The following is a 12,938-nucleotide window of genomic DNA, read 5'->3' on the forward strand; positions in this document are numbered from 1 at the left end:
TTGAGTAAAGTACATTGGGACCTAATTATAGAATATAAATGTACATCATGTTGGCTCACCACATTCTACTTCAAACTGAAATAAACCATGAATTAAATATCAATTTATAAAAGGATACTTTGAGAAAAACTCCTATTTAATTGCTTTATAATGTCATAAAGAAATTGCTGAGAACACAGTATGCAGTAAATAACTGAATACATATTGCTGATAAAAAATACAACCATAAATATACATTTTCACCTCAAGTTCCTATCTTGCAACCATGTCTTGTCTTTAAGACAAATAAATTATCAATAACTTATTTTGAAAATTATAAGTATTTGCTTGGATGCATTTATAATCATTTTCCCCACAATTCATTCACTTACACATTTTTGTTAAATTATGGTGGCTGGAAAAATGATTCTCCCATAGCTGAAATCAGTAACTATTTCATAATAAGACTACAAAGGCATTTATTTCAATTCAGCTGCACAAAGTAGGGCAAGCATCTGATGTGAAACTAATCAGTGATACCACAAAATATTGAGATCTCCAAATGGTTCATTTACTGTAATTAATATTAACCTTTCTGGCTTCTGCATTTTAATCAGACTGGCAATGTTATTACATTGGACAGCTCAAAGAAAACAATGAAGCCAGCAGCACAATTACATTTCATTGTTAAGAAGGTAGAATAGGACTATATTTTTGTTATAATGCTTGAAAAATATATCTTAGAACAGGCTGTGGTATCTTTTACCTACCTGCTTTACTTTGAAGAGAAATGAAAATGATAATGAAATGTTGGTGTTTCTCTTAATTGTACACACCACTGGATTTCAGGTTAAGGTTCTATGACTTCCATAGTATGTGCCAAAGTACAAACTTGTGAAAGTATAAAATAAAAAAAACCTTAAAATTGAATTTAATTCAAGGATACTGAAGATGTTTTTGTATTTAATCCATAGAAAATAGACTTGGTCTTGCTTTAAAATAGGATACAAGGCTCCATCCTCCTCTTTGTTTTGAAGTAAAGGCATGAACTTCTCAATCATCGACATTTCAACATCCCCTCGGTAATTGCGCGAGATAAGAACCTGTAAATCATTACTACAGAATGTATCATTGACCATAAGCTACATAATTTCAAACATGGAAAGAATATTTATATTATTTTGATGGCTAATTGATTCCAAATGATGAAGTCCTCTCCACGTGAATTCAGAAACCAGCATAATGCTCTACATGCAAAGTTTAGAATAATCCTGTTGAAAGCATTGAATTCAAAAGAACACCAAGCCAAATTGGGAGTTAAATGATTGATGCATGCATTAAAACACAGGTTTATATTCAATTAAGAGTTATTTATTTGCAAGCCAGCACAATTGACCTATTTACATGCGAATCTTTAAGCTGAATACCTCAGGCTGTCTGTGACAATGTTACATTATTAAGTAGACGCATCACTCGAAAACATGTTGGTTTGTGGGGAACAGCACGTATATACTCAAAGTGTACACACTACAAATGACACAAGATTGCTTGCATTTATGTACCACCTTCAGGTTGAAGCATTTTCACAATAATTAAAATGCAATAACTTGTATAGGCAAACAACTTATTATAAGGATGTACTTTAAAAAGGAATCAAGCAGGAAAGTGGACAAGATGCAGGATGATTTATGATCTTATTGACTGATAGATCACAGGTAGATAGGGTGGTGAAGGCAACATTTGGCACACTGGCCATCAGTCAAGGCAATGAGTATAGGAGTTGGGAAGTTATGTTGCAGTTATACAAGACATTTGAGAGGCCACACTTGGAGTTACTGTGTACAGTTTTGGTCACCCTATTATAGGAAAGATGTTATTAAACTACAAAGAGTGCAGAAAAGATTTACCAGGATGTTGCCTGGACATGGGGGCCTGAGTTACAAGGGGAGGTTGCATAGACTAGGACTTTATTCCCTGGAACGCAGGAGATTGAGGTATACAAGGTCATGAGGGGCATAGACAGAGTGAAAACACCTAGTCTTTTTCCCAGGAAGGGGGTGCTAAAAACAAGAGGGTGTAGGTTCAATATCAGAGGTGAGAGATTCAAAAGGGACATCGGGGCAGCTTCTTCACGCAAAAGGTGGTATGTATTTGGAATGAGCTGCCGTAATAGTGGTTGAGGCGGGCACATTAGCAACATTTAATAGCAACATTTAAAAGCCATCTCAATAAGTACATGGATAATAGAGGTTTAGGGGGCTACAGGCAACACAGTTGGCATGGACAAGTTGGGCCGAAGGGCCCGTTTCCATGCTGTATGACTCTATGAGAGAGAAGATTTCAGGGGGTTATGTGTCTAATCCTGCTGCTATGTTTAAGTCTAGGCCTAACGACGCTGCACTTGAGTTGAACAATAGTTCAAGTTAATGGCCACAGTTTTCTATAGAAGAAATTTCAGATCTTAGTTAGGTATGCTTCAATGAAAAAGTAGTGGAGAATGGTCTGGTACTCCCAGAAAAGCAAGTTGCAAAATAGGACCAATTACTTCAGGCCATTTACTAGCCTTTTGGGATAGAATTGGGGCAGGTGTAGCGGCTGCTACCGTGATGTGAAAGCAAGACACTAGTCGGTGAGCTGCAGAACAAAAACTGATTTATTTTCCTGCCTTGCACGGGCCTTTTAAGAGGAACGGTTCCCGCCCACCGACAACGGAAATGACGTATGCACTACATCAACAAACTTCTCCTGCGCGCGGGTTCTCCCCATCACTCGGGGAAGACGAAGGCCCAATGCCATCTTGGGCCTCACTGCTCCGACGACGCGCGACCCGACCGCCGAGCCAGTTCACTTGCTCAGACGGTGAGTCGCTACACAACCACCCCCCAGAACCAGTGATACGGTCCCCAATATTCGCGGGCTGTGCTAGCCGTTGCTTAGGAGGTCAGCCTCTGCGTCGCAGTGTTGGGACCTCGACCAGTTGTTGTAGATCTAAATGGGCCAGTTTGAGGCAGTCCATCGTGAAGACCTCTTCCTTGCCCCCAATGTCCAAAATAATGGTGGACCCATTATTCCTGATGAGCCGGAACGGCCCCTCGTATGGTCATTGCAACGGTGTCCGGGGTGTGTCCCTGCGAACGAAAACGACCTTACAGTCTCGTAGTTCCTTGGGCTCACAGGATGGGGCTTGACCGTGCCGTGAAGTGGGAATTGGTGCCAATCTGCTGAGCCTCTCGCGCAGTCTTTCCAGGACTGCCATGGGTTGTTCCTCTTGGCCCTGAAGGGCGGGTATGAAATCCCCTGGGACGACCAGGGGCACACCGTAAATGAGTTCAGCTGACGAAGCATGGAGATCTTCCTTGGGGGCAGTGCGTATGCCGAGCAGGACCCAAGGCAGTTCGTCGACCCAGTTAGGACCTTTCAGGTAGGCCAGAGCTGATTTCAGATGGCGGTGGAAACGTTCCACCAACCCGCTTGATTGATGGTGGTAGGCCATGGTGGTGTGCAGCTGCATCCCTAGCATGTTCGCTAATGCAGACCAGAGGCTGGAGGTAAACTGGGTGCCCGTCTGAAGTGATGTGGGCCGGAAAACCAAAATGCAAGATCCAAGTTGTGAGCAGCGCCCGGGCGCAGGAATCAGTCATGATGTCAGATAGAGGGGTTGCCTCTGGCCACCTCATGAACCGTTCCACGATGGTAAGGAGGTACCGGGCTCCTCTTGAAACTGGCAGAGGACCAACGAGGTCGACGTGGATGTGGTCGAACCTTCTACGGGTAGGCTCGAACTGCTGTGGCGGGACCTTGGTGTGTCATTGGATTTTCGATGTCTGGCAGTGCAGACAAGTCCTGGCCCACTCACTGACCTGCTTGCGCAGGCCGTGCCAGACGAACTTGCTGGTGACTGGTCGAACAGTTGATCTGATGGACAGGTGCACCAACCCGTGTACCGAGTCGAAAACGCGTTTCCGCCAGGCTGCAGGAACCATAGGGCAGGGTTGACCTGTTGCGATGTCGCAAAGGAGGGTCTGCTGACCAGGACCGACTAAGAAATCTTGGAGCTGCAGGCCCGAGACTGCGGTTCTGTAGCTGGGCAGCTCGTCGTCGGCTTGCTGTGCGTCAGCCAGGGCTGTGTAGTCTACACCCAGGGACAAGCTGTGGATGGTTGGTCTAGAAAGCACATCAGCAACAATATTGTCCTTTCAGGAGACAAGTTGGATATCCGTTGTGAATTCGGAAATGTAGGACAAATGTCTCTGCTGATGAGCTGACCAGGGATCAGAGACCTTGGAGAAGGCGAAGGACAAAGGCTTGTGGTCAGTGAAAGCGGTGAAAGTCCTGCCTTCTAAAAAGTACCAGAAATGCCGGACCGCCAGGTACAGCGCTAGAAGTTCCCGATCGAAAGCGCTGTATTTCAGTTCGGGTGGTCTAAGGTGCCTGCTGAAAAATGCCAAGGGTTGCCAACGGCCTTTGATTAGTTGTTCCAGTACCCCACCAACCGCGGTGTTGGATGCATCCACCATGAGGGCGGTTGGGACGTCTGTCCTAGGGTGTACAAGCATCGTGGTGTTTGCCAGGGCATCCTTGGCCTTAATGAAGGCAGCCGCAGCCTCATCGTTCCAGGCGATGTCCTTGCCCTTGCCAGACATCAACGAGAACAAAGGGCGCATGATTTGGGTGCTGCAGGAATGAACCGATTGTAAAAGTTGACCATCCCCAGGAATTCCTGCAGGCCTTTGACCGTGTTGGGACAGGCAAAATGGCGGATAGCGTCTACCTTGGCGGGTAGGGGTGCTGCCCTGTCGCTGGTGATTCTGTGGCCAAGGAAATTGATAGAGTCAAGTCCGAATTGGCACTTGGCCGAGTTGATCATAAGGCCGAAATCACGGAGACGGGAGTACAGTTGGCGGAGGTGTGAAAGGTGTTCTTGGCGGTCACGGCTGGCGATTAGTATGTCATCTAAGTAAATGAACACGAAGTCCAGGTCTCAGCCTACCGTTTCCATCAGCCGCTGGAAGGTCTGCGCGTCGTTCTTAAGGCTGAATGGCATTCGAAGGAATTCGAAGAGGCCAAATGGAGTGATAAGCGCAGTTTTGGGGATGTTGTCAGGGTGGACCGGGATTTAGTGGTATCCCCGGACGAGGTCCACCTTGGGGAAGATGTGGGCCCCGTGTAGGTTCGCCGCGAAGTCCTGGATGTGAGGGATGGGGTAGCGGTCCGGGGTGGTGGCGTCATTCAGCCTGCGGTAGTCGCCGCAGGGCCTCCACCCGCCAGTGGCTTTGGGGACCATGTGCAAGGGGGAGGTCCAGGGGCTGTCTGATCTGCGACCGATCCCCAGCTCCTCCATGCAGCCGAACTCTTCCTTTGCTAGGCGGAGCTTGTCTGGAGGTAGTCGTCGTGCTCAGGCATGAAGGGGTGGCCCTGTGGTAATGATGTGATGCCGCACCCCGTGTTTGGGCATTGAATCTGTAAACTGAGGTGCCAAAACCGATGGGAACTCAGCTAGGAGCTTGGTGAACTCGTTGCCAGACAGGGAAACGGAGTCCAAGCGCGGGGCTGGTAGGCTGGCTTCTCCCAGGAGGTAGGTCTGGAAAGTTCTGGAGTGCACTAGCCACTTCCCTCGCAGGTCAACTAACAGGCTGTGGGCCCTAAAGGAAATCGGATCCAAGGAGCGGCCAGGCGACAGCGGCAAGGGTAAAGTTCCAGGTAAAACGTCTGTCGCCGAATTGTAATTGAACTGTACGGGTACCGAAAGTCCGTATCATTGTGCCGTTTGTGGCATTGAGTACAGGACCTTGTTGCCTGTTACAAGTGTTGCGGCCGGTCGGGGGCAAAATACTGACCTCTGCTCCAGTATCAACGAGGAAATGACGTCCGGACTGCTTGTCTTGAACAAATAGGAGGCTGTGTTGGCTGCCAGCCATCATAGCCATCAGCAGCGGCTGGCCCTGGCACTTCCCTGACACTTGCAGGGTGGGTGGCATCGACGGGCCTTCGCGCCCCACCTTTGATGGTAGAAACACAGCTGGTCGCCAGTGTCGTCGTCTGTGTTTCTGGGGTGTGGTCGCTCAGTTGCTGGGACTGGTTTAGGTAGGCGTTGGGCTCGCAGCCTGGCGATTTGGCTGACAGACGACCCGCTCTCGCGTTTGACCTTCCACAGGACATCTGCCCAGGCAGCTACCTCAAGTGGGTTGCTGAAATCAGCGACGGCCAACAGCAGGTGAATATCATCGGGTAGTTGTTCGAGGAAAGCCTGTTCGAACATTAGGCAGGGCTTGTGTCCCTCAGCCAAGGCCAGGATCTCGTTCATTAGGGCTGATGGGCATCTGTCCCCCAGACCATCGAGATGAAGCAGGCGGGCGGCATGCTCACGACAGGAGAGGCCAAAGGTCCGAATAAGGTGGTCTTTGAAAGCCGGGTACTTATCCTCCTCCGGAGGAGACTGGATAAAGTCTCCAACCTGGGTGGCTGTCTCCTGGTCCAGAGAGCTGACCACGTGGTAGTACTTTGTGGAGTCGGAGGTGACCTGCCGAAGTTGGAATTGTGCTTCAGCCTGGTCGAACCAGACGCTGGGCCGAAGCGTCCAAAAGGTGGGCAGCTTGAGTGCCACTGCATTGGCTGCTGCATTGTCGTCCATTGTGCGGGTCCAAAATCAGTTTGGACTGTCGGGGTCACCAACGTAGCAGCTGCTACCACGATGTGAAAGCAAGACACTAGTCGGTGGGCTGCAGAACAAAAACCGATTTATTTTCCCGCCTTGCATGGGCCTTTTAAGAGGAACGGTTCCCGCCCACTGAAAACGGAAATGACGTATGCACTACGTCATCAAACTTTTCCCGTGCACGGGTTCTCCCCGTCGCTCGGGGAAGACAAAGGCCCAACGCCATCTTGGGCCTCGCCGCTCCGACGATGCACGACCCGACCGCCAAACCGGTTCGCTTGCTTGGACGATGAGTCGCTACACAGGTGTCCTATCTGGTCTTGCTCTTAACCATTTGCTTTAGGCAATAAAATTTGTGGAATTAAATGAGTTACAATGGCAATGCTACATTTTTCATAAAACATTTTTCAAACATTTTAGATTCAATTTAAGGGGGAAATCAGGATTTAAAATCTAAATAATTAAGAAATCTGCCTTACACAAAGCTAATCTATTTGATTGATTTATATTATAAACTGATAATGCTCAATCTTCAGGAGGAAAGAATAAAGTAGACAGAGGATAAAAGTACTTTTACTACATAGCTATGCAAGTTTGGCTGAAACCCACCTGACCTTTGTTATCCAAAAAGTAAATGGCAGAAAACGCCATCTCCACAGTTTCCAAGCATATATTTAAGAACAGTGAAGATCCCTTTGTCACATTAGATGTAAACTTCTATAAAAGAACACGAATCCGGAAGAAAACTAACGTTTAAGCTTCAAAATCAATAGGACACTGTCTAGTGTAGGACAGGGCAAAAATAAAAGCAAACAAATTGAAACCAGCACATTGGTACTTTGGCCTATTGATTAATCAGAATGTGCACAGGTTTTGAAACAAAACTTCTGTGATGTTTGATAATATAATACATCACAATTTAATAGCTGACATAATTAGCTGCTCAATAATTATGGAATCATCACTAATGTCACAGTTTAATTCAGGTAATAAATCTGATGAAGTTTATTTGTCAACTCTAAGTACATAAAAGGTTTAGGAGAAATGGAAAACTTATTACTCAGTTAAACAGCACAATTATGAATTTAATGGGAGACCAATATAATTGGGAACAGAAGCTTACATTCCCAAAAATGGAAATAGGATGCTTTTAGGTTTAGACCTAAACTCATTTGTATCCAAAACATTGGTAGTGTTCATACAATTTTTTAAAAAAAAGTGAACACAAAGGAGAATTTTCTACATATAATTATGTACAAATGCTTTATCACCAAAATAGAATTGAATTCTTTCTGTGTTTAATTACAGGTCTTAATATCCAACCCTCAGTCTTGTTCTTCCAGGTTAAATATAATCTAATACATTCCTAACGTTGGAAAGAAATTACATACATGACTAAGACATTTTATGTTGCCTCTTGTTCAGATAGAGAATCTGGAAAATGAGCAAAATGATTTCAAAATAGGGAAAAATGGATGGAGGATTGTTCTATTGTGGAAAAAATGCTTTGGGGTTCTTTCGAGGGAAAATCCTGCTCCCAGAGAAATTGCATAAAGCTGGCTCAATGCCCATTTAGGGTCATACAATTTCTAGCCTCTTGAAGTCTTCCCTCCCTTTGTGGATCTGTTTTCCGGTACAGAACTCCTAAAAAATTAATATGGTCAATTGCTTATTACCAACAGTGCCAAATCCTCTGAGCAGACATTTTAGAAAATGCAGAAATTTGGTCACTGCCAAAAACTAACATGTTACCCATACTACATTGAATTTGGACTAAATAACTAGATTGCAATTCAAGATGCACTAAATGGTTGGGTGGGGTGGAATGGTTAGTGTGGAGGGAGGATCAGCTACATTATGGGGACCAATAGCAAAGACAGATGACAGATGCAATAAGTGAAATATCAAAACAACAACTATGCCTGATTTTCAACATTTTGCATCTCAAATATTCTGATTAAATATAGTAAATATCTAGCATGCATATAAAATTGTGAGAGGCATAGAAAGGGTAGATAGTCTTTTTCCCATGATGGAAAGGTCAAATACTAGCACAGACTTAAAGTGAGGGAGGAAGTATAAAAGATTTGCAAGGCAAGTTCTTATATATGCATGCACCGACAGACCGCAATCAGTAAGGATAGGCAGCGACATTTCCAGCACAATTATTCTCAACACTGGTGCCCCACAAGGCCGTGTCCTCAGCCCTCTACACTACTCCCTTTATATTCATGACTGCATGGACAGATTCTGCTCTAACTCCATCTACTGGTTTGAAGATGATACCACCGTAGTAGGCCGTATCTCAAATAGTGATGAGTCGGACTACAGGAAGGAGATAGAGAGCTTAGTGACATGGTGTCATGACAACAACCTTCCCCTCAATGTCAGCAAAACAAAAGAGTTGGTCATTGACTTCAGGAAGAGGGGTGGTGCACATGCACCTGTCTACATCAATGGTGCTGAGGTCAAGAGGGTTGAGAGCTTCAAGTTCCTAGGAGTGAACATCACCAATACCCTGCCCTGGTCCAACCACGTAGATGCCACAGCCAAGAAAGCTCACCAGCGCCTCTAGTTCCTCAGGAGGCTAAAGAAATTTGGCATGTTCCTTTTGACACTCACCAACTTTTATCAATGCACCATAGAAACCATCCTATCCAGATGCATCACGGCTTGATGTGGCAACTGCTCTGCCCGGGACCGCAAGAAACTGCAGAGAGTTGTGGACACAGCCCAGCACATCATGGAAACCAGCCTCCCCCCATGGACTCTGTCTATACTTCTTGATGCCTTGGTGAAGCAGACAGCATAATTAATGACAAGACCCCATCCATACGGGACATTCTCTCTCCTCTCCCATCAGGCAGAAGATACAGAAGCCTGAGGGCATGTACCACCAGACTCAAGGACAGCTTCTACCCCACTGTTATAAGCGTATTGAACGATTCCCTTATACAAGATGGACTCTTGACCTCACAATCTACCTTATGACCTCACACTTTATTGTCTACCTATACTTCACTTCCTCTGTGGCTGTGACACTTTACTGTCTTCTGTTATTGTTTTATCCTGTACTACCTCAATTCAATGTGTAATGAATTAATCTGTATGAACTGTATGCAAGACAAGTTTTCCACTGTACCTCAGTACAAGTGACAATAATAAACCAATGCAACACACACACACAAACAGAGTGATAGGTGCCTGGAGCATACAGCCAGAGGTGGTAGAAGCAGATAATGGCAATCTTTAAGAGGCATTTAGAGAGATACATGAACAGGCAGGGAATAGAGAGAAACGGGCAATGTTCAGGAAAATGGGATAAGTTTAGTTTGGCATCACGGTGGGTGCAGACATTGTGGGCCAAAGGACTTGTTCCTGCACTGTACTGTTCCACTCAAGTCATTGCTGCTTATGTCTCCCATATTCTTTATTTTATATGGTTTTTCAAGTCTTACAGTACGTTTGCTGGGTGGCCCTGTAATATCCTTCACACCTTCCTCACCACCATATCTATCTGTGCTGCCACCTTCAGTGATCCTTGTATGCCAAGGTCCCTCTGTTCCTCAATAGGTCCAAGGCCCCTACCATTCATAGGGTAAATCCTACTTTCAATAGTGCTCACAAAGTGCGTCACCTAACATTTATCAGGTTTCCAAGATCATCTATCCAAAAGGTCGCGCAAACAGGACACGCATGTTCCGTTGTTCATTTTTCGGTGTCTTGATGTAGAAACCTTGCAACCACAAAAGGTTTAGGTGAGCCTTAGCACCTTAGACATTGGTTGAATCAGCAGTTTGGTTTTACTTCCTTCTTCTAGTGGATTGGTGCTCACAACAGAATTGGCTTCTTTTCCTATGTTTTGTAGACATTAGGTTGTTGGCCACATGGCTACAATTCTAAAATGCCCTGTGAAAATGCCCAGCAAATCCCAATGTTGTACCATAAACAGAAATAAAACAGATCGCATCACCCATCATCGACCTGGGCATCAATTTGGGAAAAGGCAAAGTAACGTGCAGTCCAGCTGATTTTGAAAAGTCTTCTTTACCATCCCATCCACTTGTGTTGCCACTTTTAGGGAGCTATGGACTTACCGAGTCAAGCAACAGCCCGATAGTTGTCCTCACAGAACCATAGCTTAAGATGGCAGGCTGTTCCATTAGATTCCCACCAGCACAGACCCACCAGATACAATGACACAGTGATAAACAAGCAGGTGGGAGTGGCCCTAGGAGTCCTCAGCACCGACTTCAGATCCCATGAAATTTCATGGGCTGCAAGTCAAACCTGGAAAGAGACCACCTACCATTCTCCATCAGCACCAAAAGTAGCAGGTTGCAGAATGTACTCTGGGTTGGGGGGGGGGCCAGGGGGCAGTGTGAAAAGTTCAATATTTATGACAGCTTCTTCCTTGGTAGCACCATGGCTGCGTTGGCTAAAGGCCGAAAGATACGGCCCCCAGACTGAGCCTGTAGCAGGTATGAACTAACACTAGAAATTAAACTACTTGACTTTATCCTCACCAATTTACATGTGGAAGATGCATCTGTCCATGATGGCAGTGGCAGTGGTGATGTCTCCACAAGGACTATGCAGTCAAACTCCTGTTTTTATATCGAGGCCAATCTCCATGTATTATTCACTACTTAGCTTAACCACCACTTCCACAACTTAATACTGTTTAGCAATTATTTCACGGATTCACACTCGGGTATTCCCGATCTAAAGGGACTGGCCAGATTCACTCTGGGAGTGATACGTCTTCTCTGATCCTTGGACTTGTAGTCCTCCCCTTGGCAATAGTTTTTCTTAAGTCATCACTGCTTGTATCTCCGATATTTTTTATTTAATGTTTCTTCCAATCTTCCAGAATGTTTGCTGTGCCCTTGTAATATCCTGTACGCCTTCCTCACTACCATTCCACATGTACCATTGCTTTGCCCATCTTACCAACTGATCAATATCATTCTGTAGCCTTCGACTTTCCTATTAACAACATTAATTTTTGTGTTATCTGCAAACTCAATATTCATGTTGTATTCATATCCAAATTGTTAATGCATGTAACAAATAGTAAGGATCCTGCACCAATCCCTGGTAGTACACCACTGGTCACAGGACTCCGATTGCAAAAATCCTCCACCATAAACCTCTGTCTCCTATTATCATGCCAATTTTGGATCAAGTATGCTAACTTGCCTTAGATCTCATCAGCTCTAAGTTGTTGGACCAGGTCAAAGGCCTTACTGAAGTATTTCCACTACCAGCACATAATGGCTGTGGTGAACAACACCTATAAATTCACTGCAGTTACTGATCCAGATTGCAATCACAGCAACTCTCAAACTCATTACCTCTACCACTACATCAAGACCATCAGACCCACGAGAACACCATCAGCTTATGTTCTGTCCAAGCTGAACACCAGCAGACTTGGGAATATCATTGTTCCAGCAATAATACTTGCCTCAAAAAAATTCTGTGAGTAAATTCACAAGATCACAAGACAAAGGAGCAGAAGTAGGCCATTCGGCCCATCGAGTCTGCTCCGCCACTTCACCATGAGCTAAACTATACTCCCATCTAGCCCCAATTCCCGGCCTTTTCCCCATATCCCTTGATACCCTAATTAGATACCTATCAATCTCCTCCTTAAACACCCCCATTGATCGGGCCTCCACAGCTGTATGTGGCAACGAATTCCACAAATTCACGACGCTCTGGCTAAAGAAATTTCTCCTCATCTCTGTCCTAAATGGGTACCCTCTAATTCTAAGACTGTGCCCCCTTGTCCTGGACTCACCACTAAGGGTAACAACTTAGCCACATCTACTCTGTCCAGTCCTTTCAACATTCAAAATGTTTCTATGAGGTCCCTTCTCATTCTTCTGTATTCCAATGAATACAGTCCAAGAGCCGACAAAGAATTCACCAAAGAAAGAACAGCAGATCAACGTGGCAATTCACCATCACCTTCAAGGACAATTAGAGATCAGCAATTAAGGCTGGTCTCATCAACGGTGGCAGATTTTGAATAATGAATAAACATAAAAAACACATTCCAAACATGTTCCCATACCTTCAACATCTTTATATTACATTCTGGTAATCACTATTACCTTCAAATGTGCTGGGTATCACAATTTTTATTCAAGTGTATTTTCTCACATTTATTATAATTCAACTTATTTGGGGATGAATAACATGCACTTAGATAGTGGGTAATCAATTTGGTAGGATGCATTTATTTAAATACACAGCAACAGAATCACAAGATCACATAAGACAAAGGAGCAGAAGT

General features: G+C 44.9%; 1 protein-coding gene across 3 annotated transcripts in view; it reads right to left on the bottom strand.

Moving 5' to 3' along the window:
• The window catches only part of LOC127568622 (AP-1 complex subunit mu-1-like), a 34,718-nt gene extending 27,320 nt beyond the window's left edge, over nt 1–7,398 (bottom strand). The window contains exons 1-3 of one of the 3 annotated variants that reach the window (XM_052012593.1): nt 7,244–7,398; nt 926–1,082; nt 750–817 (exon numbers count right to left, since the gene is read on the bottom strand). In XM_052012593.1, coding sequence (XP_051868553.1) covers nt 750–817; nt 926–1,082; nt 7,244–7,285 — 267 coding nt within the window. In that variant the 5' untranslated portion in view covers nt 7,286–7,398. The remainder of the gene's footprint in view (nt 1–749; nt 818–925; nt 1,083–7,243) is intronic. The other 2 variants (XM_052012594.1, XM_052012595.1) reach the window with 2 other exon arrangements.
• Between the last annotated feature and the right edge of the window lie 5,540 nt (nt 7,399–12,938).

The sequence above is a fragment of the Pristis pectinata genome, chromosome 3, assembly GCF_009764475.1.
Source record: "Pristis pectinata isolate sPriPec2 chromosome 3, sPriPec2.1.pri, whole genome shotgun sequence".
Taxonomy (NCBI): domain Eukaryota; kingdom Metazoa; phylum Chordata; class Chondrichthyes; order Rhinopristiformes; family Pristidae; genus Pristis; species Pristis pectinata.